The 27,594-nt window shown below is 38.3% G+C and overlaps 1 protein-coding gene across 1 annotated transcript; it reads left to right on the top strand.

The window, feature by feature from the left end:
• Positions 1–1,867: 1,867 nt before the first annotated feature.
• On the top strand, positions 1,868–27,204 carry LOC141763138 (fibronectin type III domain-containing protein 5b-like). Its single transcript, XM_074627503.1, has 7 exons — positions 1,868–2,631; positions 13,075–13,190; positions 18,872–18,973; positions 21,963–22,065; positions 23,002–23,091; positions 23,266–23,432; positions 24,964–27,204. Exons 1-7 carry the CDS (start codon positions 2,547–2,549, stop codon positions 25,003–25,005), a joined length of 705 nt encoding a protein of 234 aa, XP_074483604.1. The 5' UTR covers positions 1,868–2,546; the 3' UTR covers positions 25,006–27,204.
• The last annotated feature ends 390 nt before the right edge of the window (positions 27,205–27,594 follow it).

The raw sequence follows: 27,594 nt of genomic DNA, 5'->3' as shown, positions 1-27,594 counted from the left end.
GATCCCAGAAAAACTTTCGCCGTCTTTGATCTGGGATCAATACGTGATGTCAGAAATGTCAAACTGCGACTTTGCAGCGAAATAACTCCAATAAATCAGAGGCTAAATCGAAAAAAAAGCATCAACCTGAAGATTAATGATGTGTGAAGAGAGTCGCTGCCGCCCCGCAGCTTTTAAACAAGGACTTTATTAAACACGTATTTTATTTTGACACCACATCTGGGACAAATGCCAGTTTACACCATAGAAAAAGCTGCATGTCCTCTGTTTATAGAGTCAGCTTTACAAGCACGGTCGATGTATTTTATAGATGAGTGGTCTCCACAACTCAGGTTAATATTATGAGAATATGACGAACAGTTTTCTGAATAACTGTACCTCGTAAAATATTACTTTGGGCAATAAATTTAGTTATTTTACTGCTGCTTTTTATCCAAATACAGTTTAAGGCTTCTGATACTTCAGTTTAATAATGCTACATGGATTTATAGTGACATTATAGAGGCATCAATAGTTTACAGGGTCCTAAATCTGATCTTTTATGTCTCCTGTGGTTCCCAACCTGAAGGTCAAAAGGTTACAAGATAAATCTATATCTTTTGAAATGGACTTTTATGTGCATTTACAGTTTTTTTATATGTATAAAAGTTTGGTACCTTGATCCATCCATCCTCTGAATGCTCTAGGTCTCTAGTTTGATCCATCCATCCTCTGAATGCTCTAGGTCTCTAGTTTGATCCAGCCATCCTCTGAATGCTCTACGTCTCTAGTCTGATCCATCCATCCTCTGAATGCTCTACGTCTCTAGTTTGATCCATCCATCCTCTGAATGCTCTAGGTCTCTAGTTTGATCCATCCATCCTCTGAATGCTCTAGGTCTCTAGTTTGATCCATCCATCCTCTGAATGCTCTAGGTCTCTAGTTTGATCCAGCCATCCTCTGAATGCTCTAGGTCTCTAGTTTGATCCAGCCATCCTCTGAATGCTCTACGTCTCTAGTCTGATCCATCCATCCTCTGAATGCTCTACGTCTCTAGTTTGATCCATCCATCCTCTGAATGCTCTAGGTCTCTAGTTTGATCCATCCATCCTCTGAATGCTCTAGGTCTCTAGTTTGTGGCTGTAAAGTTTCATGAGGCTGTGATTATCCTAGAGGTCACAACCGGTCATTTTATACAGTAAGGTCAAAGTTTCAAGTTTCAAGTTTCAAGTTTCAAGTTTCAAGTTTATTTGTCTTATGCATTTAAAAGTAGAGTGTACAGTGAAATGCAATGAAATGCATTTTACCCTGATGGCTCTCTCTCAGCCCTTAAAACTATAAATCATACAGTTGATAAATACTACAATAAATAAGACAATACCTGAGAATAAAACAACCTAAAACATCCATAAAACAATCCACAGCTCTGCATTCATTTAGTGCTACAGTTCAGTAGTCTGTCCGCCTGAGGGTAAAAACTCTAATGCTCTGTAGGCGCTTCCCTGAAGGGAGATAAGAGAAAAGATATATGCTGGATGAGTTGTGTCCTGCATGATACAAAGCGCTTTCTTCCTGCAGCGAGTGGTGTAAATGTCCTGTAGCTGTGGTTAATGGTGATCCAATCATTTTAGATTCTGTTTTCACTGTCCTCATCAGGAGTTTGTGGTCATATGATGTAATGTTGCCAAACCATACCAGTTCAGAGAATAGGTCTCCTATGGGGACTAACATCATCACACATGAATACAGTTAGGCTCATTCGATCCACAAGAGTCTTAGCTTTACAGTGATACCCAATTCATGTAATTCAAGTCTGTTTAGGGACCCCAGTATGCAGAAATATCTAATCCAATCCTGTAAAGGCATGTCCAATGAAATCAGGCTAATCAACAGTTGCCACCTAACAACATGCAGGTAATTCAGAGGGATGACATGCTGCACCAACATCCTCTCCTCCTCCTCCTCTTCCACCTTCATCCTCCTTCATCCTCAGTGTAGTGACAGGGTTTGTAACGTCAGTCTCGTGCATGCCTGCTGTGTTTATGTGTGTGTGTGTGTGTGTTGGAGGATGTGTGTGTGTTGGCTGGCTGGAGGAGTTACCATCGGAGCTCCTGCAGACAGACAGACATTTTCTGATCCTCCAGGCTTCCCATAATCTGTCAGATTAGCTGGATGAGACGGACCACCTCTCTCTAGTATCTTCTTCTTTATTTATTGAAATCGTCACTCAGCATCATCGATTCGTGTCTGTCGCTGTCCGCGGTGCTGAAAGTCGGAGAGGCGGATTTCTACCTGTTAGCTGCTCCGGTGCTGTGCAGGATTGTGCAGGATTATTATGCATCCTCTGGATCTCCATCCTCCACATCTGAATCTGTATGCCTACTGACCTACTTTGTGCAAGTTGGGGGGAATAAAAAAGAAGCGACGCAGAGGAGAAGAGGAAGCAGTGTGGAAGCTCTGAGGATGAAGATGATGGTGATGGTGATGGTGAGATGAACTTCCAGTGAAACGCAGGAGAGTTAAAGGAGGAAGAAGAGCCAGAGGTGTGCAGAGAGACAGAGGAGGTTATGACCGCGTCTCTGCACCTGGACCTCGGGCTGCTGCTGCTGCTGCTGCTGGCCTGCTGGATAACACCAGGGATGGTCGGAGCCAGTGAGTCTCTGTCTCTCATTCTCAATGTCACAATCTGCTTTTTATTCAGCAATTACGCATCTCTCTAAGCATGCTCTTACAGAAAAAAAACAGCTATAGGGACAAGGATAACAAAGCTGAGGAATAGACAGGACTGTTATAGTAGTGGAAAAATATATATATTATATATATATATATATATATATATATAAAGCACTAATGACCAAGAATAAAATAAAAGATGTGCAAATCAGGTGTTCTTTAAGTGCAAACAGTGAAAAGAAATGTCCATGTTGCATCACAGTGAAGTCCAGGAACAGCGTTGCCAGGTGCAAACATCTGGCTGAATTCAGATAATGTGGAGATTTTGCACCATTGGATATGATGCATGTGTGTTTCAAAGGTGCTCACATGCAAAAATACATTAGAAAAATGCAATATTTATCTCATCAAATAAGTAAATCAGACAATTTTCAACCCAGAAATTTGCTGAAATGCATCTTAAATCTGTTTTTGTTCGTCTTTCAATCACCACTCTCAAAACAGAAACAATATGGAGCTGATTCATGAAAAGTGAAATGATCATTTCTGAAGAAATTACATTTTTAACAACAATAAATAGGCTGTGATACCATTATGACAGTAGAAGAAGCAGTCAATCCTGCATGTGATCATTCAGGTGTTTCTGAAGTGTCACTTATTGAGCCATCACTTCGAGCTGCTTGCTCTTTGTTGAACATTTTTTTCTTGTTTTTGTCTACTTTATTCTTATTTTTACCAGTAAACGAAATTGACATTTAAACAATGCAACTCTTCATGCTGTATTGTGGACTAAAAAAGAGGGAAGTTATGCTCATCTTCAGTGTTCACAGTGCAAGCTGCTTGGTCTTGTTCTTCATGTATAGACATCTAGTTTTCTTGTAGTTTCCTGCTCTTGTTGTTTTCAAGATCATCCTCAATAGAAATGAAAAAATACCATGTTCAAACTGTATTTTGGTCAGAAAAAGGTCAAAATGATGGTTGTTTTCCATGTTCTCAGTGCTAAACATCTCTTATTAGCATCTTTTTCTCCTCTGCATTGATTCATTTATCCCTTTAGCCTGCTGGTGGTCCAGTAGGTACAAACTCACGCTGTGCAGCCAAACATTGCTCCAACCCAGATCACTTTATTTAAAATTCCAGCTGGGATCCAAGCGTTTCTAAAGATAGTAAATATGTCAGGCTGAAGTTTGGGGAAATCTGTATAAAAAACATCTCATCTTAGCAGGAGATCAGCGTCCTGCTGCTCTCTGCTTCAGGTTTAATCAGGGATTTCATTCATGAAAAACAGCTGGGGGAGAAACAAGCTTTAAGGAGTGGAGTTGAATATGTGTAAAATATTGATCTTATTGTGATTTATCATAAATCCTTGTTGACTGTGGAAGTAGTTGTTGTCATTGAGGTCCATTTAGTAGCTGTTTTGGAGCTTTCGGTTGAGTTTGTCCGTGTTTTTTTAGGTGTAAAACATGTTCGAACTCAAGAATGAACTTCTGAACCAACGTGGTCGGCTCCCAGATGAAAACCTGGGAATGAGATGAAAAGCGGTTCGTTTTCAGACCCAAAATCCTACAATGGTTTGTTTTTTTGAAAAGCAGCACAAAGACAAAAGCTGGATATTCGCAGCACGTATATAGGGAGTATAGCGATGCACCAACTGGGACCACGGGAGGTCTTTATTGAAAAGAAGCAGGGCAAAGAGCTGCTTTATTCATGTAGGGAAGGCTCTCCGCTCCGCTTCACTTCACTGCTGCTCTCATTGTTGATTGTCTTTATTTATTCTCTTTGCTCGCTCCGATCTTCTCTGGAAACCTGACGATTTGAATGATCCCCTTGGCTCCTTTTTGGGGGGGTTTCTTCCACCTCGGCCGTTTCACTTAGCTGCATCACTTTGATGGGTTACTGCGGGACGTGACTTAACTCGACCGGCCGAGAGCAATTTAAAATGGTCAGGTAATTGCTGCCACTTGGGTCCAGTTCATAAATGTTGTTGCATAATGTGGTCATTAATCAGAAAATGATTAGTTAAACAAGAATTAAAATTCTTATCATGTCTTACCGTTATATAATCATAGTTGTAGAAGGATTACTGAGTGGGAGACAAAACAACCACAAAGAGATGCAAAACAACCATACAGAGAGACAAAACAACTATACAGAGATGCAAAACAACCATACAGAGAGACAAAACAACCATACAGAGATGCAAAACAACCACAAAGAGATGCAAAACAACCATAGATGCAAAACAACTACAAAGAGATGCAAAACAACCACACAGAGAGACAAAACAACCATACAGAGATGCAAAACAACCATACAGAGAGACAAAACAACCATACAGAGATGCAAAACAACCATACAGAGAGACAAAACAACCATACAGAGATGCAAAACAACCATACAGAGAGACAAAACAACCATACAGAGATGCAAAACAACCATACAGAGAGACAAAACAACCATACAGAGATGCAAAACAACCATACAGAGAGACAAAACAACCATACAGAGATGCAAAATAACCATACAGAGAAACAAAACAACCATACAGAGAGACAAAACAACCATACAGAGAGACAAAACAACCACAAAAAGATGCAAAACAACCACAAAGAGATGCAAAACAACCACAAAGAGATGCAAAACAACCACAAATAGATGCAAAACAACCATACAGAGAGACAAAACAACCACACAAAGAGACTAAACAACCACAAAGAAATGCAAAACAACCATACAGAGAGACAAAACAACCACAAAAGGATACAAAACAACCATATAGACATGCAAAACAGCCACAAATAGATGCAAAACAACCACAAAGAGACTCAAAACGACCACAAACAGATGTAAAGTGACCATAAAGAGAAAGAAAATGACCACAAAGAGACCAAACGGTCGTTTTGAGCCAAAACAAGTGTTGTGTTTTGTGTCTCTTTCAGTCGTCAGTCAGGTCTTAGTGGGAGGGATTGGCGGCCGGTTACACGTGTGTGCCAGGCGCCCATTGATCAAACTGTATCTTCATCAACATGCACAGGTTGTTGCTGTATCTCAAACACACACAGACGTGCACCATCATCCATCCATCCCAGAGCGGGTATGGGGAGCCATTACCCAGATTAGACTGTCTGTGTCCATCAGCACACTGTGATTTACAGTCGTACGTCAGAGACTACTCTACTCCAGCAGAAACCATGTAAACAACGACTGTCACGAGGCCTGTAGTTGTTGTTGTCGCCGGTGGAGATGCCGTTATTGTGGTGTTGCTAGGAGCTGCAGAGAAACACCGTATACTAGAAGTGAGAAGAAAATGTATGTTTGGTGGGAGCTTTTGTCCGTCTCGTAGTACAATAACTGAACAGAGCATTGTGTGGAAAGATCAAACCGCCGGCTGTGTGTTCATGAGTTTTTCTAAACTTCTGAGGACCAAAAAAGGATGAGAGTAGTACTTTTATATGTAGGTAAGGAGGCGTTTTCAGGAAATAGACTGAGCCACTATAAAAGCCAACCAAAAGATAAAAAGGGGTATCTATTCCTACAGAAATTCAGAGATTTTTGGTATAATGAGCTGAATGTTTTTGTCTCTGTACCCATTTTGATGCGTCCTTGGACTTTTTCTGGACTCAGAGAAAATCATGACTCTCTTTTAAGGTCAAACATACCATTCAAATCTTTTTGCTGAATAAGATAAGACACATTTTTAAGAGAGTCTTTAGTTGAACTTCAGCTCTAATTTCTTACCAAAAGTGAAGCAGATTTCCCCGTCTAGTGTTCTGTAGAGGAACCGATGTTATCTCCTTATAAATTATGTTTACGCACTGCAGTACTTAACATTTCCAAACGATAGATGAGGCATTTTTAGACATCTCTGTGAGCTGTAATTTCTTGTGAAAAGGTTGAGACATTACGGAAAGAAGCATAACGCCAAATTCACACCAGCTCGCCGCGATAATTACATTTTTCTGCAGCCAGGAGACATATCTGTGTGTTTCAGGCGGGAAGAAATCTTTATAACATAGGTCAACATCTCACAGGAGTCAAAGGAACTGTTTACTGATTGTCTCTTTGCCATTGAAAGTTCAACTTTTCCCAGCTTTCGTTTGGCTGCACTTTGCCATGGCAGCTTTTCATAGACATTGCACGGCAGCTCGTCGCAATTTGCTGCTGCTCTGGTGTGAATTCGGTTTAAGTCCTGAAAAAGTAGCGAAAATAGCTCCTTTTTATTGCTTGCTGTTGCTGCAAAATGAAACCAAAATTGACAATATTGATAAGATCGTTCATTCATGCAAAAGTTTTTATTGTCACACATCGTACACAGCACACAGGGAAATGTAGCTTCTGCATTTAAACCCAACCTAGTAAATTAGAAGCAGTGAGCAGCTACTATACATCGCCTGGGGAGCAGTTTGTGGGTCGGTGCCTTGCTCAAAGGCGTCATGGCTCAGGAGGCGAACCCTCCAGCTACCAGTTCATACTCCGTACTTTGTCTGTGTTGGGACTTGAATGGTCGACCCTCCGGTTCCCAAGCCAAATCCCCACGGACTGAGCTACTGCTCAATTGATATTAATGTAAAATGAATCCTTAATCAGCATGCATTGATTATTATAATGTGAGTTTTTAACAGAGTTTTTCTTCTATTAAGAGGTCTGGGTGGTGGATGAAATCTATGTTATCTTACATTTTGTGAATGGTGATAGTTTATATTGTGTATTATTAGATTTTAGAGGTTTACAGACCGGACAAGTGACTAAATGCATACTGAAATGTTTAAAAAATGATGAGCAGGCATAAATAAATGATTCAGACAAACCAGCTGAAAACTTGAAGGACAAACGAAGGATGGTGTGTGTGTGTGTGTGTGTGTGTGTGTGTGTGTGTGTGCTTTTACATTCACCTGAGCGGCTATATTTCATCATTTAATCAATAGCCATATTCTACTCCCTGTTTTCCCTCCACCTCTCACCGCTCCCTCCATCATTGATCGTTTTTCTTCCTCCCTCTCCGTCCATCCGTCTCACTTTGCCCTTCGTCCGTCTTTTCTCTCAAAACCAAAAGATTGAAAATTCACTCGCCGTCTCCTGATATGTGCCCGAGATAATAGCTCCCTCTTCATCCCTTTATTTCTCCCTCTGACTCATTCATCCCTTGTTCTGTCATATACCTGTCGTCTTTCATCCTCCTCTTCCTCTCCCTCGCCGCTGAATTTCCCTCTCTCTCATCTCCATCTCCTTTCCTCTGTCTTCCTGACTCCATCTAAGCCCATATACCCTCTCATCTCCTCTCCTGATGTGTGTAATGTAATTGCAGAAGTGTGTGAACTCTCATTGCAGCACTGGCAGATGAAAGCGGTTTGGATTTAGCAGCCGTAACGTGATGGGAGTTCAAGGGGGGATCTTAGCTGTCATTGGCAGAGACAAGGGAACATGGTTTTCAATGTGTGTGTAGGTGGAGGGGGATTCTTCTGCATGTTTTTATTTATGTACGCATGTTATTACATCTTCTATTCTCTCCGTAGAGGACAAATCCTCCAGTAGACATGCATATGTGTTTCCACCAGACCATTTCCTCTTTAACCTTGACCGTTCCTCGTGCACAAAGCCAGCTCCATAAATACATGGATTACCCAGTTTGGTGTGGAAGAACTCGACCTGATCTCAACCCCATCCAACACCTTCGGGATGAACTGGATCACAGACTATGAGCCAGACCTTACCTTATCTTACCTCATGAAGGATGTATTCAGACAGAATGCAAAGCAGATTTCTGCAGCGTGTTAGTGGGTGTTTAGACCCAAACCAGCTCTGCATTTAAATAAATACAGGAGGCAGCATTGGTTTAAGCATGTTTGAGGCACCGGTGAGACCTGACCTGTTGATCTTCCTGAGGTTTCTTCTATTTTTTCCGCGTTAAAGGGTTTGTCCTCATCTGAATCAAGGGTCTAAGGACAGAGAGTGGTTGTTGTAAAGCCCCTTGTGGCATACTGTATGTGTGAATTGAAGTCCAGTTTGAGTAACAGATTTGTGAAGCAGAAGGCTTACCAAGATGTCAAAACATTGCACAACAGTTTAAAAATGATATGCAAGTACTTTACAACTCTGAAAAGGTATCACTGTTGCAACAATAACAAGGCAAACAGCAGAAACAGTGGCGATTTTAGACTCTTTTTAGGTGAGACTGCCACCCGTGACTGCTAAAACATGCTCTGTCTGATCAGGGTCTTAGTCACATGAATTTGACCTCTGGACTGCAGTGCTGTCTGCGTTTATTTGCCAACACTTTGCAGATGTTGTCTGTAGCTAGAAAGCAAGTTGAGGTGAGTTTTCTGTACAAGTTGAGCCCCGGAATACCCGGACAATTTGCAAATACATGTTGCACGTTTCACCTCACTGTGCATCCTAAAGTGAATCTGTTTAAGTCTACTCGCATCTTCCATCAATTGCGGCACTAAATTCCCAATAAGATGTTCAACAGTGGCATGTGGGTGTAATATTTTGGTTTTCTTCACATATTTTTGGCCATTTAATGCAGCGTTTAATCTCAGAAAATGAAGAGATTTGTGTTTTTCTGCTGCCGCCATTTAGCACAGACATTCAATAATTATACAGAGAGGAATTTATCAGCGCAGCGGCCAATTTCTACGCCCACGGCATCAGGGAATAGACCAGAATGCTTTGCGGCCACAGGACAGGCTGGGTAGAGTCACAAATGTGGATTTTTCTGAACTGAAAAAATACTCCTACTCTCTTTCTCTCGCTGTGCCTTCATTCACTCCACCTACACATGCTTAGGGCAGCGGGTCCATAAGCCTGTCAAAGGGCATGCTGGGAAATGTAGGAAATCACAGACAGATTAAAGGGAGAGTGTTGATTTTGTTTCAGACTGAGGCAGTGTTTGGCCGGCGTGTCCTGCAGGGCGAGGAGGACGGCTGCGTAATCAGCTTGTTAGCCTGAGACACAGCTCGACATTCACGGTCATCCTCCACAGAGCCCGAATGGATGCTTTCCGTCTGATACTTTTTTTAGTCTGTCACCGAATGTTTGGAGAGCTGGTGTCAGTGCTGCCGCCTCCACAGCCTGGAAATGAGCTGTTCTCTTTGTATTTTACAGCTAAGAGGAGGCGATGCTGCTGTCATTTCAGGAGTACTTCATGGACAATCAACACAACATCAGACCAAAAACAACACTATGAAGCTGCAGCAGTTAGATTGAAATAAACACATGATTACAAATAAAGAAACATCAATGAAAGATTGCACAGGTAATTTGATGTAACTTCATGAGCCTGAAACCATGGCAACAACAAGCAGCTGTGTGCATCACTTTTTACTTGCAGTGTGTTGCTGTATTTGGTTGTTTTCTCTTAATTTGCAGCTCCGTAGTTTTGTCCTCTTGAAAGAATATGCAGAGCTGTAGCTGTTTCATTATTGTTTCTATTTTCTAACACAAAACCTGAAGAGAATTCAGATTTCTATAATTTACCATGATGCAAAAAGCTCAGCGTTTTAATGTCCTTTTTTTAGCCTCGATGCTTTAATTGGCTTCTTCCTTCTCATGATGTTTTTAAACCACACACACACACAGAGACACACAGAGACACACAGAGACACACAGACACACAGAGACACACAGACACACACTCCTCCACTGCGGGCTCATATTAATTACTTTCTGCAGCCGCAGAAATGGACGAGAAATATGTGGAGTAGCTATTCTGGTCCTGCACTAAAAGAAGAAGAAGAAGAAGTGTGAGTGGATGAAGTGAAGTGAAGTGAAGTGATCAATAGCTCCTGACTCCACTTATTGATTCCATTAGACGTTATATCATCACTTTATGGAAGGACGCCTGCTCATCACTTTCCTGATTCTTCCTGTCTTTGTCTCTCAGTTTGATGTCTCATCTTGTCTTCATTATTGTGTCTTTCCTGCTGACTTTCTTCCCCTCTTTCTAGTTTCCTCTTCTTGTTTTAGTTTTGCTTTATTTTCTTTATTCTTACTCGCTCATTTTGACTTTCTTTCTGTCTCTGTCTAATTTTTTCTTTGATTTTCTCTCTTTTATCTTTGTTTAAGTTCCTTTTTGTCTTTCTTTTTTTATTTCTAACTTTTTTTGTCTTCTTTATGTCTTTTTTTCTGTCTCTTCACCTTTTTTCTGTCTTTCTTTTTGTCGTGTTTTATTTCTTTCTTGTGGTCTTTCTGTCAAACTTTGTCTCTTTTTGTCTTTCTTTATCACTACCTTTCGGTCTTTTATCAGAAACAGTTTCTGTCTTTCTGTCTTTTTTTCAGAGACAGTTTCTTTCTGTCTTTGTCTTACTGCCTTTTTCAGAGACAGTTTCCGTCTTTCTTTCTTTCTTTCTTTCTTCAGAGACAGTTTCTGTATTTCTGTCTTTCTTTCTGTCTTTCTTCAGAGACAGTTTCCGTCTTTCTGTCCTTTTCAGATTCCTTGTTTCTTTCTGTCCAGTTGTTTATCTTTTGTGAGCATTTACATCCTACTCTTTCTCTGTATCTATAACCTTTATTTATTCTCTTTTTCACATCCTTTCTTCCCTTTTCTTTTCTGCTAATTATTCCCCATGAAAAAAAAACTAAATTAATAAAATAATTTATAATGATTTAATCCTTATTTACCTTCTCTCTCCCTCCCCCTTGGCGGAAGTCAAAGCTTTTACTGATGATTTAAATGTCTCTCAGCGAGCCCATCCATTTCAACCTGCCCCCAGAGGATCATTAATATCAGCCTTCAAGTGTGGAAGTACAGTGTGTCTTCTGCACATGATCATACATTTACATTTCAGCCATTTAGCCGACACTTTAATCAACAGTGACGGAGGAGATGGGAAGTCGTCCTCATGAGTGTCTTGTTCGAGGACACTCGGACAGGCGGCGGCACGTGGGCGTGATGGAGTATCACTGTAGCTGTTTGTTTATGTGTTAAGGATGCCCAGCTAGAGACCAGGACACTGGAGGGACTACAGGACATTTATATATTAACCAGAGAACACCAGCCTAATGTAGATTGTTAGTTTGACATATTCGCTTTCTTGTTCGCAGCTCCAACATCTGGTGGAACACCTGGAACCAGAAGAGAAGAGTGGTGCTGTTATAGCAGCAGATTAACTCTTCCACTCCTTGAGGGCGGCCGACTTTACTGTCTTTCAGAGGCTGTAGCAGGTTTTAGAGCTAGTGAAGCGACAGATATCTGAAACTAGAGAACCTAATGAATCCATCGGTACCAACCATGTCATGCTAGCTTGTCGTGAAGGAGGTTAAATAACGCTTCAAAGTTAAGCAAATTTTAGCACGGAAAAACTATCATGTCCATTTTCAAAGGGGTCCCCTGACCTCTGACCTCCAGATATGTGAATGAAAATGGGTTCACTGGGTACCCACGAGTCTCCCCTTTACAGACATGCCCACTTTATGATAATCACATGCAGTTTGTGTGTGATGATGTTAGTCCCCATAGTAACCATTTCATTGAATTGAGACCATTTTTTGAAACTTGGTCTCACTGTATAAAATTACCTGTGGTGACCTCTAGGATAATCACAGCCTCATGAAACATTACATCCACAAACTAGAGACCTAGAGCATTCAGAGGATGGATGGATCAAACTAGAGACCTAGAGCATTCAGAGGATGGATGGATCAAACTAGAGACCTAGAGCATTCAGAGGATGGATGGATCAAACTAGAGACCTAGAGCATTCAGAGGATGGATGGATCAAACTAGAGACCTAGAGCATTCAGAGGATGGATGGATCAAACTAGAGACCTAGAGCATTCAGAGGATGGATGGATCAGACTAGAGACCTAGAGCATTCAGAGGATGGATGGCTTTCCTAGCTAGATTGACAATAAGGGGGTTTCTGAGCGGTTTACACAACAGGAAACCCTCGCCATCCAATCGCAGAAAAATTTGATTCTTGCAGAAATGTCAAAAGTTTTTGATCCCAAATCACAGCATGGCTTTTTCTATGGTGTTCCTCAAGGTCTTGGTGTCTTAATGTGGTATTGTGGAGGGATAATTGATCATTTTCATCAATTTAAGTGGTATAAAAATGGTTAAATTTAGAACCAAATCTGTGTAACAAATGGTATCAACCCCAAAATTGCTTGCAAGACATACACATAAGACATACTGTTCTTAGCTATTTATTTCTAGTTTATGACTAGAACAACTTATCACACAGTGCTGAGCAGCATCTCAAATTAATCCTCAGGTTCCCAGCTTTCAGATGATGTACACCACTTCTATGTGACATCTACTATTGACCTGCTATCTCCCGCTAAAGACCCCTAAGCTGCTGTAGAGTTTTCTTTGCTGCATTAGGACACGAACGCTCTGCAAAACTCGACGTGTAAAGTGTGTTACAAACAAGTCATACCATTGTGTGTATTGTGTGTGTGTGTGTGTGTGTGTGTTAACAGCTGTGCCAGCAGCCCCGGTGAACGTGTCCGTGACCCAGCTGAGGGCGCACTCGGCCATGGTGACCTGGAACGTCCCTCAGGGAGACACCGTCATCGGATACTCCATCTCACAGCAGGTACAGTGAAGCATCATCCCTCTACTCTACTCTACTGTATGTGTGTGTGTGTGTGTGTGTGTGTGAATATTTACTATGTGTGGCAACAAAGATGGATTTTTTCTTAATTACTTTAATCCTCAAAAAGCCTGGAAAATAATTAGTCAATCTGTCTCCCGTCAAATTCACCCTGATCTCCGTCCCCCCCTCTGTGCTCTCATTTGGTTTACAGCCAATTCATTTCACAGTGATACAAATTGAACGGATATAAATTGTGAATCGAATGCCCAGAAAAGTTGGATCGCCGCCACGCTCAGGGCTCCAACTAACCGCTCTCTCAAAGTTGAATTATGTATTCTTTTTGTGATCGTCTTTATCTGTAGAGGAGTGGATTCTTTTAAAACACTGTATCATTCACAGTTCCGGTAGCTTTGAGTCACTCATAAACATTAAAGTTGTTAATGTCGAGGTCGGCTGCTGGGTGACGCAGGTTCTTTCTGGAGGAAGGATAAAAAAACGAATCTCCTGATTACTAAAAGTGCACAGCCAAAAAAAAGACCTGGAACTTTCTGAGTATTCAATTAACGAGGAAGAGCTGACAAGTCATGGAAATGTTTCCAACATCTTCCTGTTCCATCTTAACACTGGATGTAATCGAATGCTGTTGATTATATAAAACAACAATGTGTTCATACAAGTGATCATTTAGTTTGGCCAAGTTTGCATTTACTACCACCAAACTGGACATTGCCAGGTGTTTATATGTCTGTGGACAGATTTTGTCACCACAATAGCATCATGACCGTGCAAGACTGAGTCACGAAACTTTACAGGTGTGTAGTTGAGATCAAAATGAAGGCTGAGTTCGAAGATGGGTGGGGTCCGAGCAAGGTGGACCCCACGTTACATCCCCGATTTGGCGTTGCAGCTGGCCCAGGTCAATATCCAATAAATGGCTGTGAGGAAAATGTGTATTTGCACCAAACTTCACATGGAGCTCCAAAACACCTAAATACAACTGTTCACGTTGTAAAAAAACTAAAATTCCCTGGTTGCTTTTTTTACATTGAGGTTTGATTTTGTTTTTTTATGCTTCTGCGTCAATGACAGCCGTGGTTAAAATGTCAAGGTCACTGTGACCTTACGTCTGTCCCATTTTTGTGAGCGCGATATCTCAGGAACATCTTCAGGGAATTTCTTCAAGTGATGACATTTTGGACAGACGTGCATGTACATATAACCGTGAGGCGGTAATTCTAGTTTGTAATGTCAAATATGGTTTGCTCACACAAAGGTAATGCATGGTGGTGACCTCACACTGCACCAGAAAGAAAGGGTGTGTTCCTCTGAATCATATGATGTATAATACTTGATACTGACTGAAAGAATAAGCTCAGAATTTGCAGAAATATAAGACTCTAGTGCTTTATTCATCACTTGCAGCCAACTGCTTCAACCATTTATCTTTTACTTTTAGCCTTGACCTCTGTGCTCGCTTGCTAACTGCTTTTCACACTCTGAATCACAACAAGTGTTACGCCTGATTCAATGGAAAACATTTTATATAATCAAACTAGTTGCACAAATCCAGTCTTTCCACCCTCCCCTACAGACGCCTCAGTACTCCCTGGGGGTCGAGGCTACGAGTACGCATTTAATTCTGCGCATATATCACCACATTTTGTTCCTCTCACCTCTCCTGTTATCTCAGCTTGGTTTCCTTCTAATCAGTTTTTACCACCCACAGTTTGGCGAAAGCAGATTCAGACATTAGCTGAGCTCTGAGTGGGAGTCGTCTCCATTAGTGGAAATGATTTGGCCGGGACTCGTCTCACAGGAGGAACATCCACAGCGACGACGGAGGCGGTGCCAAACAGCTTTTCTTTTTTTTCTTTCTTAAAGTCGTCTCACGTCTGACTCAGAATCCATCAACCTGGTGGCATTTGCAAGAAAAACGGGACGGAGATGTAAAACATCTCCTGACACAACCTCAGAAAGCTCTTATGTAAAAACCTTACTCAAATATTAATAGGGGAGGTGATGGAGCAGGTATCCGTGTAGGATGTTAGTCATCGAAAGTGTCTCTGCATGAGGGCGAAGATGTACAAAAGGGCTAAAAAATATCTACATAAAAGGCTGCTGTCAATCAAGAACACTGCAGGATATTTCTGCTTTTAAGGTGTGAAATAAACCAAGCAACAATGATCCCATGTCAGGCTTCAGGCTCCGTTTGGACCCTCATATATATACCAGCTTGCTTCAGGAGATTATTTCCTATCTCTCAGTAACAAGCTGTTTGTGAAGGAGAAGCAGGACGAGTGAATCTGCTCAGACAAAGAGTTGCTTCACTCATCTGAAGTTGTTCCAAATCCCAGAAGCTCTGAGAGATTCACACATTATGCAACAACACACTCAGAGGAAGTAACCCAATTTGAGATTGTGTATCAGAGACGCACAATAATCCTCGTTCTGATTCACAAATCCAAACTATCACGAGGTTAATTGGTGATTAATGTGGGTGGACGATGATCAAATAAATCCATGGATGCTGCTTCGTCTGCTGATGGAGTCTGTTGCTCAGCTGGAGCCGTGTTTCTTAACCGGTGAGGAGAAGGAAACTGTCAGCCTGTGACAGAGAGGAGACGTTTGTTTATCTGCTGCTGACTTCTGTCTTCACCTAAAAATAGCAAACATTGTTTTCACCTGTAGATCTCAGGGCCGGGCTTTTACTGACGTTACGACCTTTTTAAAAGGCAGCCGCTTGTCTTGATTAAACCATAACAGAGCAAGCTAAAAGATAAATCTATCCAACTGAAGAAAACTAAGTAAATTCTAGTTATTTTTCATGTCACACCGTACTAATATTTTGCCAAAAAGTGCCATGAACACTTCCTGCATCCTGCAAAACCTTTCATTTAACAAGTTTATTTCTCTCTTTTTCTTTTTATACTCTTTATTTGTTGAATTGTGATCCCTCACAGTAGTTCTCAGAAAAGTGTCAAAGTATCAAACAGCTTTATAATAGCATATATTCCAAATACTCTCCCAAACATCTAAAAATAGATAAATAAATAAATAGAAATATGAATAAATATATAAAATAAAACCATAAATACATATATAAAATAAAGTGAAATATAAATTAATTAATATATAAAATAAAGTGAAATATAAATTAACTAATTAATTAAATAAATAGTACAAATATAAATAAATATATAAAATTAAATAAATATATAAATAAATATATAAAATACAATTAAGTAAAATATAAATATAAATAAATAATATATTAAATAAAGTAAAATATATATATAAATAAATAAATAAATAAAATAAGATATAATAAAATAAATAATAGAATAAATGGAACTGAAAAGAATATAAAACCAAATGTGAAATTTTATTTCTTTCATGTTTGGTCTTATATTCTTTCTTCTTTTTTTTTGAAAGAGCGAGAAAACATTTGCACCTACACCAAAGTAATTCAATTTTTTCATGATAAATCACCTTTCTTGGGTGCTTTTTTTTTTTTTTATCACTGAGAGCAAATATAATATATAATATACCTCCACTGGAGATGAGGAGGCCATGAGAATCCTGCTTTGGCCTTCTCCTCGTCTTTAACAGTTTGATATTAAAAACACATTTTTCTCATATTCTCTGTAAGTCATATAAAGGGCAGATGCTGGAAAACTTTAAAGGGCATATAAAAGAAGCAGGTTCGGTTGGCAGGAGTACAAAAAAAGTGGCATTTATTCCTAAAGATACGAATGAAACAGATGCAAAATTTTAATTATTGCAGAGATTAACCTTAAAGAGCAGCAGCAAGGACTTTACGGTCTTTTAATGCTCCTCTCAGGAGATATACAGGATGCACTCACTTTACCTCTCGGCTGTTTGCTGCCTGAAAGGACTGCAGGAACTTCAGTATTCATGGATGAGACAAGAACTCCACGTCCTCTGCTAATATTCACAGTAAAAAAATTTAATTAATGTGTTAATATTTAATGTTATTACTCTCCTACAAATACAGAATCAGCCAAAGATAAAGCCAAACGCTCTATAGTACTAATGGAAATACATTATTCATAATTAAGTACCACGCCTACTACAACAGTTTGTATATCCAGGTAATGCCAGTTGCTTTTGCAGCATCTTTTTTAATTTGGAGTATTTGTATTCCAAAATCAGAGAATCCTACAGCTGAGTCACAGGTATTAATGAACTTTTATCCTCCATAAAGATCTAATTTATGGTCTTTTTGTGCCTCCTCACTGACCCTCACACAGCTGCCAGGATACACCTCTCTGACTCTGCAGAGTCTCTGGTGATTCAGACATCTGGAGAGCCTCGAGCGTCCTGCCAGCCGTCTGATTTATTGACTCTTCCTCAGCTTTTAGTGCTTTACTCGCCCGGAAACTTGTGTCTCTTTCTAAACTAGACTTTAACACCCACTGCCGGCTGCAGCGTAGACTCTTTATCTAGTGGAATAAAACAGTTTGTAAAGATAAACGGTGGGCTTACCGGTTGACCTGGTTGTGGGTTTTAGAAAGTTTTCTCTCCTCTGGTGGGTAATTAGAAGAACATAGAAATTAAACATATGTTGAATTGAACTCTAAACCATTGTGTAATTAACTTATATTCATGAGATGGAGAGAAACACCACTCTAAATGAATGATAACTTTGCTCCGTAACTGCTGGATGTGTACTTTTTGCAACTGTTTGCTAACAAGTTTGTCTTAAACTGTTATAATAAGTGAATTTGAATGAATCCGTTTTGCCTTTTGTTAGTATGGTAAGATGTCCAAAGTAAGAATATACTCATGCAAGAAACAAGCTTTATAGCAAAGCTCAAATATTTCACACACTCACTCCACACTGCAGAAGAGTTAGTTTAGCTCTGAGAATATCTAGTGGACGTTTGCGCAGAAATAAATGCTACAGCTCCTCCAGACCAACGGAGGTTTCCCGTGTCTTGGGAAGTGACGGGGCTCCGCAGAGAGAAATGTTATCGTCTCCCTGCAGGCGCAGTCGGGAGGCAATAACGTTTCTGAGGCTGAGGCAGGGAAAGCCAACACTAAGATCAGCATTGATTCATGGAGAGACCTTCGTCTGTTCAGCTAACATTACTGCCAAGCAGCTGAAATATAGAGTGATATTGTGGTTTTAGCTGACGTGTGTCACCTCACTGTTTTGAACGATGCTCGTTCATGTCTATTTAGAGCGAGCAAGCGCGACTTAAGGGCCACAGGTGTCGCTGTTAACAAGCATTTCTGAAAGTTACAATAGTCCCTTTAATATTTAGATATAGAGATTTAAAGATGTATTTTTACCAGGTTAAAATCAGTTCATGAACTCTAGGAATGTGATATTTGCACATGAATTCTGCCCTAAAGGTGTCTTTATTGCACCAGTATATCTGCACCAGAGTATCTATGTCTAACTGTACATGTGTTTCTTGTGTTTCCTCCAAATGATGATTGCTGGTGTTACCTTTCCTGCAGACCTAATTCCCCCCAGTGGGACACTAGGCGCTTGAGCTGAATTTATATGAGTGAAGCGAAGCAGCTCGTTGCAGCAGGGGGATTTTATTGGCATTCATGACGTCTATCTAGTGAAATAACGATGTTAAATTAGGCACGACGGAGCAGCAGTGGTTTTCATGACACGTCCCTTCATGCGTTTGTCTCGTCTCCAGAGGCAGGACGGCCTGATGCAGCGCTCCATCAGAGAGGTGAACACGTCCAGCCGCTGGTGTGTGCTGTGGGACCTGGACGAGGACACGCACTACAGCGTCCAGGTGAGCTGCACAAACACACACACACACACACACACACACTTAAATATCTCTTTTAAAAGCTGCCTCATGCATCTAGTTTGGGTTGACTTGTTGTCATGTTTAAAGAAGACTAAGTAAAAGGGTCAGTCTGACAGTTAATACCTGATTTGTTGATGATAAATTACCATAAATTAGGTTTATAATTTGTAAATTCTGAGATGTAACTTAATTAATGGTTAATCAATTATAAAACTTGGCATTAATAAAGAGCTGTGGGCTTCTCACTACCCAAAAACTAGTAATAAACCATTCAGACTGCAGTTATAAATCTTACAAATCACATTATTCAGAATTTTAATAAGAAATTTAATAATGTTGAGGGTGAAAAAACAGTTTGACAAAAAAGAAAATAATAAATACCCTGAGGTCGTCATAAGAGTGCCATAAAAATATAATAAATCTGTAAAAAATAAATAAGAAAATAGATGTGGAAATATAAAAATAAGAAAAATAAGAAATGAGTAAATCATAAATGTGGAAATACAACAAAGAAATAAAAGAATAAATAAAGAAAACATATAGGGGAAAGCAAAAGCAACTGAGGAAAGAATACAGAAAATAAAGGGGTCAAAATAAATAATAAATAATATAAAAATAAATATACAGAAAAAGAGTATTTTTAAAATTCATAAAATAAATAAATATATATAATTTAAGTATATACTGTAAATACATTCATGCAGAAATAAATAAACAAATAAATGTGAAAATAAAATGTATTATTCTTTTATATTTTTTTATTTGTCTTGATAAGACAAACTTATCAAGACAAATAAAACTTATTTATTCTTTAATTTATTTCTCTTCATATTTCCACATTTTTTATTTAATTATTTATTCTTTTATTTATTTCTCATTATATGTCCAAATTTATTTTCTTATTATAGATTTATTATTTTTTATGGCACTCCTATGACTCCATAGTATCAGGAGGAAATCATATAATAACTTGTCACGTCATGAAAACTGTGCAAACTCATCCACTGAGGAAGACTGTGAGATGTGGTTGAAGGCTCTGGAAAAAGCTATTAAGTGGATTTGAGTTGAGTGAGAATTTTTTGCAATAACGTAATTTTGGAATTAAAGCAAGACACAAATTCAACACAGCTGCAGATTAGACACTTTCTACAGACGTCCGCAGTGCAGCTTTCACTGAGGAACTTCATTGATGATAAACTGCATTTTAGAAATTCACTTTTATTAACTTCCTCTCAGTGTAGAATTAACATAACACTAGTAATACTTTCTTTATTTAGCTCAAAGTTTCTTAAATCAAAAGCACAAACTACAGAGGAGGAGGATCTAATGTGACTCCATTATCATGACTCTATTCAACTTTGTATAATCCATTATAGTTTAACAGACTGGTGCAGATTGTCCTTCAGCTGGAGGACTGGATGTTAAATGTGCTCGTCAGCAAGCAGCTGTCCTGCAGAAGAGTCATTGAGCGATGCACCGACACCTCGCCAGCAGCAGGAGGGTGGACTTTTTAACTTTTCACCTCTGACCTTCATGTAGAGGAGAGGACGGTGAAATAGGAGAATTTCTCTGGAGTTTGGTGAAGGATTTTATCATTTTTGGTTTGCAGAGCTTCTCACTACCCAATAAACCAGTCAGACTGCAGTTATACATCTTATAAATATCATTATAAGAGTGAAACAACAGATTGATAAAAAAAATAACTCAAGGTCAATGACAACAGGTTGTATGGAGTCATAGGAGTTACATTAAAAAGAATAACTCTGTAAAAATAAATAAATAAATGTGGAACTATAAAGAGGAATAAATAAAAGAATAAATAAATAAATGTGGAACTATAAAGAGGAATAAATAAAATAATAAATAAATAAATGTGGAAGTATAAAGAGGAATAAATAAAAGAATAAATAAATAAATGCGGAAGTATAAAGAGGAATAAAGAATAAATAAATAAATGTGGAAGTATGAAGAGGAATAAATAAATAAAATATATGTGGAAATATAAAAAGACATAAATAAAAAAATAAATAAGTAAGAAACAAATTTGAAAATATGAAAAGAAATAAATATAAGAATAAATAAAGGGAAAATATTGGGAAAAGCAAAAGCATCTGGGAAAATAATAGGGAAAAATAAAGGGATAAAAATAAATTATAAATGATATAAAAATAAATAGATGTTTTCTTAAATTACAGAAAAGAAAAAAATATATATATAATACATTTATACAGAAATAAATGAACAAATACAAATGAAAATATAATAAATTGTTTTTGATTATTTCTAATTTTCCAATTAGAGAAGTATTTTTTTTAGAAGGACAAACTTTTGAATAATTTTATATTAATTCAGGGACTTATTTTGTGATTAACTTTTATTTTGTACCCACTTCTGCCTTGGTTAATCATTTTCCTAGAATGACTTGCAACAACAACCTCCAGAGATAACTCATAGCATTCCACCTAATGTGTAGACGGAGGCACATTTAGACCTCTTGTGTATGTAATTGTGCCCCTGTGATGGATTTCTCTCCCTGTATAATTGTTGAATTTAACATTTTCTGCCCACAAACTCGTCGACAGTCGCTGCTAGAGATATCTGAATGTTCTGTTTGAACGAGAAACACACCATCAAACTTGTTTACTTCTTGCGAGTCGCTTCATTTTTGGGTGGATTCTTTGCTGAAAATGTCCCCAGATGTGTCTTTAGCTGAAATCTCTATTCCCTCTTTTATCTTCCAAGCTTTCAGTCTGCTTCTACGTTTACAGCTCGTCCTCAAACGATCATTCACGATCCAAAAACCAAAGCACCATCTTCCTCCCTAAATGTACCCTCGCCAGACAGCTTCTTGTCATCGTTACATAATCCTTATTAATGTCGGCTGTACCCAGCGTTCAGCTGTAGAGAACTACCTGAGGACTACTTCATGCTTTCACCTGAAGAAACTATCTTTCTTGTTGGGGGTGTTTAGGTGCAGTCTGTTGGGCTGCAAGATGACAGCCAGCCCAGCCGAGCCGTCCACTTCAGGACTCTGGAGAGGAGCGACCATTATCCAGCCGGAGTCCTGGACCACAGTAAATAAACACACAAACACATTTATTATACATATAATTTACTCTTTTTTATCTTATTTCTCATTCAAAACAGATTTCATGACACCACGACTCACATTTTATCACTTAAAATGTGCATTTTCAAGAGGAAAAAGTAAAAATTTAAATGATCAAAGGGGAAAAATCTGCCCCTCCATCAATCAAAGTTAAAGCGATAATAACACAAGTTTTAAAGCTAGAGTGAAGATACCGGTATCATATAAAACTATAAAATCTAATGAATCCATTGGTACCAACCATGTCATACTAGCTTGTTGCAAAGGAGGTTAAATAACTCTACAAACTTGCGCTAAATTGTGGCGAGGAAAAACTGTCATGGCCATTTTCAAAGGGGTCCCTTGACCTCTGACCTCCAGATATGTGAATGTAAATGGGTTCTGTGGGTACCCACGAGTCTCCCCTTTACAGACATGCCCACTTTATGATAATCACATGCAGTTTGGGGCAAGTCATAGTCAAGTCAGCACACTGACACACTGACAGCTGTTGTTGCCTGTTGGGCTGCAGTTTGCCATGTTATGATTTGAGCATATATTGTTTTATGCTAAATGCAGTACCTGTGAGGGTTTCTGGACAATATCTGTCATTGTTTTGTGTTGTTTATTGATTTACAATAATAAATATATACATACATTTGCATAAAGCAGCATATTTGCCCTCTCTCATGTTGATAAGAGGATTAAATACTTGACAAATCTCCCTTTAAGGTACATTTAATGATACAAAATGTGTGATTAATTTGCGATTAAATCACGATTCACTATGTTAATCGATTGTAAGCCCTACTTTATATCATTTGCTTTTTGTTATTTGGCAGCTACTCAAGCTCTAAAGCTACCATCCTCTTGTACTTTGTTTTTTGTCCTTGTTAATAAAGTCGTCTCTATGTGTCCTCAGATGAACCGGCCATGGAGGGTCTGGGCATGACGCCTCACTTACAGACGGGAGAGCTGCTCATCATCACTACCGTGCTGCTGCTGTGGGCAGGTCAGCCTGGATCTCTGTCTGTTTATCAGTGATGGAGGAAGTATTCACTTTACTTAAGTAAAAGTACTAATAGCACACTGTAAAATACTCTGCTACACGTAAAAGTATGTAAGAATAATCAGGGATTAAAGGATGCATTTGGAGTATACTGATATATATATATATCCTCCCCAGCCGTCATCGCCCTCTTCTGCCGACAGTATGACATCATCAAAGACAACGACTCCAACAGCAGCAAAGACAAAACCAAGAGGCCGCTGGTCCGAGCCACGCCCTCCTACTACAACGCCTCAGCCGGCAGCTCGCCCATCTTGAACAACGGCGCCGTACGCAGCAGCAGGGTGACTCATCTCTACTCTCCTCCCTGAACTTCATTAAGAAAACTTCCTCTTGTCAAACGTCTTCTCCCCCGCTCTCATCTTGTAGTTGCGCCTCTCTATAATGCATGATCATTCTTGGCTGCCAGGAGTATTTTGTTTCGTCTCTGAAGAGCCTTTGTAGCTGCATCAGTGATCTCCTAGCAACCAGGGCTGCTGCCATCATGGCTAAATATAAAACAACCAGGCTGGAAACACAGAGAGAGCTTGTTGAGTTGTTGCTGCGACACGCTCGGTAAAAGTGAGCCGAGTTGTTTGAGACGAGTCAAATCTGTCAGTCTTGGCTTCCAGTTAGGTAGAGCAAAGATATCATACTTCAAAAATCAATGAGTGGTGCATGAATGAACATCAGAAAGTATTTTATAATAGCACTTCAAACCAAGACCATGGATCACACTTAAATCATGAATCTACTAAACTGCACCTTTAAAGGAAATCATCATTCTCCATCATGTTATGTGTTTGCATGAGATGAGATTTATTCTATTTGCATTGATAGTGCACGTTTAAGTTTGAAGTTTAGTCATTTTGCATTGATTTGTTGTCGTTCTTCAGCGTCTTTTAATAACCAAATATAATCTTGTTGACATTTTGTTAATTAATTTTGTTAGAAATAATTACTCAAACACTTAATCACTTATCAAAAATTATCGCTGACTAATTTTCCGCCGATCCCCTCTAATAAATTACTCCTCTAATGACTTCAGCTCTAATATAATTAGCTGCATTACAGGCAAGAGATAATTAACCCTTTAATGTCCTTGTATTTCCCCTAAAGTGGCTTTAAAATTGGAAAACTCATCTTATTCCACTCTGTTTATATCAGTTTGTTCTGCATTGAGTTGGATATACTCAAACCTGTGACTCCATGCCCTAGATAGATGACTTCTACATGTTTTAAGCATCATTTTCCCCTAAATTCAGCCTGATATATTTGGTATATTTGGAAACTTTGGTATCTCATCTTGAATTTCAGATAAAGTTCAGTCAGTTTGAATAAAGTTTGGCTGCACGGCATGAGTTTATAATGACTAAAGAGGTTAAAAATGTAATTGGACAATGATCAATTACACATAATGGGTATGGGATGCATGTCAATGAAGACAAATGTCAGATTTAGAGGCGAGATCCATTAAAAAGTTGTTGTTTTGGAACAAGTGGCCTCAGGGCAGAGACAAGTGGAAAACAAGATGTGCCAAACGTGATTCATGTTATATCTGGGTGCCTCGATAACAAGATGCTCCCAACAGTACGAATTATTTCAGAGCACAATTACTTCCACTGAGCCTATCTGGATTGTGGAGTCTGCACACGTCATTGATTAACTGGTAAATCTTTACCAGACATCATACATAGAGTGCATGACGACACGTGGCGGTGCATGTGAGTACGGCCCACGCACTTCCTTCCTGAGGTTTATGAGTCATGTTCATATATGTGACCCTCTCTATTTATGACTCATGTGTTGACTCTCCTCTCTCTCTCTCTCTTGTAGCTCCACAGAGCCTCCTCCTCCATCAGCATCATTAGAGTCTAAGTCTGGAGGTTCGGTGCTGAGACTCTTTACTGGGTGGAGTCAGTGATGTGCAACATCTGCAGGAGGAACTTCAGTGGGATTATCATGACGGATGGGGAATTTATAGACCTGACTGAGGCTCTGATTTAATGTAAAATATGGAGAATGTAAGAAGAACTCAGATGAAACTGTGGAGATAATGGACGACTGCTGCTCTCTAGTGGCTGAAAACTGCAGCTTTAAAACTCACATGGGAACTCGTGCACGCTGCAGCTTTTTATAGAGCTTTTCCAGCGTAAAAGGACGCCTTCTGACCTGCAGCCAAACTCACTTCCTGTTGTACAAAAAACGTCTTATTTCTCTCTGATTTCAAAGACTAATTGTGAATATTTGCCAGCATGTCGGCCTCAAATTAATTTATAAGATCTGTGAAATAACTTTTGGTTTAACATATGAATGCAAGAGTGTGTGTGTTTACATTCCTACTATTTTGTGCAATTTCTACATTTTACATCACCTTCATCTCCTAATCAATAATCAGATGTACAGTATTAAAGTTAAAATAGTGTATTATATGTAATTAGAATATGTAAATAGTTCAAATTGAATGTATTGTTGATTTAATTGTCATTCAAACACATTTGAATGTATGGGATGATGAATTTACACTGTAAACTTTCATAACATTTACAGATGTTTAATCACTCTATATTGTTATCAATAGTCTGACTAAAATTGATCATCAAACTCATCAAATTATGTTGTTTAAAAACATCATTAGCTTATTAGCATACTTCATACTTACTTAAAAGTAAGTAAAATTACTATAAAATTATTAAAAACCCAAGGGCAAGGCTAAGCCTATTAATCAGTCAACATAGATTATTGATTGAACTTTTGTTTTTTGGTATTGTTTGATTATAAATTACACAAAATACAGGTGTAAATTTAACCAGAATCACATCCAGATACAATTCAGATTATAATTATTAAAGCTGCACAACATTTATTAAAATAAATATGGAGTCAAAGGAGTCATAAAAAAGAATACATCTATAAAACAATAAGAAAATACATATGGAAATATAAAGAGGAATGAATAAAAATTAATAAATAAGTAAATTAAAAATGCAAAATGTAAAAAATAAACAAATAAAACAATATATAAGTAAATAAAAAAATTTGGAAATATAAAAAAAGAAAGAAAGAAAAAAATAAATATTAGGAACGCAATAGGGAAAAGAAAAAGGGACAATAAAGGGATAAAAATAAATAAATGACATAAAATAAAGAGATGCAAAAATAAATAAAGATATATTTTTAAAAGATATATACACAGAAATATATAAACAAATACATGTAACAAAGAAAATGCTTATAATTATCCTTTTATATTTTTATTTGTCTTTATAATTCCAAATGTATTTATTCTTTTATTTATTTATCTTTCCATTTATTTATTTATTTTATTTCTCTTTATATTTCAACATTTATTTTCTTGTTCTTTTACAGATTTCTTCTTTTTTTATGGCACTCCTATGACTCCATATTTATTGTCCTGTCAAACTTAGTTTAGGCAATGATACTGCAAGATCTCTTGCCACAAAAATGTTGCAAAATAATATAATAAACTGGAATTATCCTTTAAATTAGGAGACGTCGAAGCATCTAAACAAGCATCTCTGCTGCTTGACTTCTACCACCATACAGTTATTATTCACTTCCTAAAACTGCAACGATCAATGAATGAGGCGTCATCATGTCCGCCAACTCACACCAGTCTGGCAAAGATCAGCCATGTTTAACGTGCAACAGGAAGCATCTCGCCCACTTCCTTCTGGACATGAATGGGATGTGGAAGAAATGTTGGCCTTAAGAGGGAGCAGTTTGCTCACATATATGATGGGATTTATGGGATTTATGGGATTTATTATCACTGACAGCTCCTTGTTGAATGTACCACAGTGAAACCAGTGAATATGGACATGCAAAGTAGATTGAAAGCTACAATAGATTATCTATATTATGTCGTAATCAATCAAACTCCAAAGATGTCAAGAGATAATATCATATTTTATTTCATTGTATTTTTTTATTGTCCGTGTTGCTCCATATTACATGATGGTAACTTGAAACTAAGCAAAGAGAGTTAAGTTTGTGAATCAAGTGTCTTAGTATAATTTCTGTGTTCTCCTGTTTCAATAAAAATGAGAGAAATGCTGTGGTAGTAGTACATGCACACACTCAGCATTTCATCAGTACATGCATAGGGATGATTAGCAGATAACCAGATAATCAATAGCTAGTGTGTACGTGTGTGTGTAGACATTCATCTTGATGGATTTGGCATCAATATCTGTGTACACATACGAATTAATATTTCGATGAGGACAAACACACTGAGATTTGAAGCATTTATTCAGTGCATTTTCCAACATATGTATCATTTATGAAAGGTGGAATTAAATAAAATATTATTATCATCATTGTTATTATTATTATTATTATTATTATAAGGTGGATACAAACCATCAATGGGTGATTAGAATCTACAAACAATCACTGATATTGAAAGGAATTATGTAAAAAATATATAATAATTATATAAAA

Source organism: Sebastes fasciatus, chromosome 24 (genome assembly GCF_043250625.1).
Source record: "Sebastes fasciatus isolate fSebFas1 chromosome 24, fSebFas1.pri, whole genome shotgun sequence".
NCBI classification, from domain to species: domain Eukaryota; kingdom Metazoa; phylum Chordata; class Actinopteri; order Perciformes; family Sebastidae; genus Sebastes; species Sebastes fasciatus.
The sequence above is the reverse complement of the archived record's forward strand: the minus strand, read 5'-3'. Positions and strand labels throughout refer to the sequence as shown.

Excerpts from the sequence above, each read along its gene's own strand:
- LOC141763138 (XM_074627503.1), top strand. The coding sequence starts at position 2,547 with ATGACCGCGTCTCTGCACCTGGACCTCGGGCTGCTGCTGCTGCTGCTG. Across the intron at positions 2,632-13,074 it reads ACCAGGGATGGTCGGAGCCA|CTGTGCCAGCAGCCCCGGTG; the intron begins GTGAGTCTCTGT and ends GTGTGTTAACAG. Across the intron at positions 23,433-24,963 it reads GCGCCGTACGCAGCAGCAGG|CTCCACAGAGCCTCCTCCTC; the intron begins GTGACTCATCTC and ends TCTCTCTTGTAG.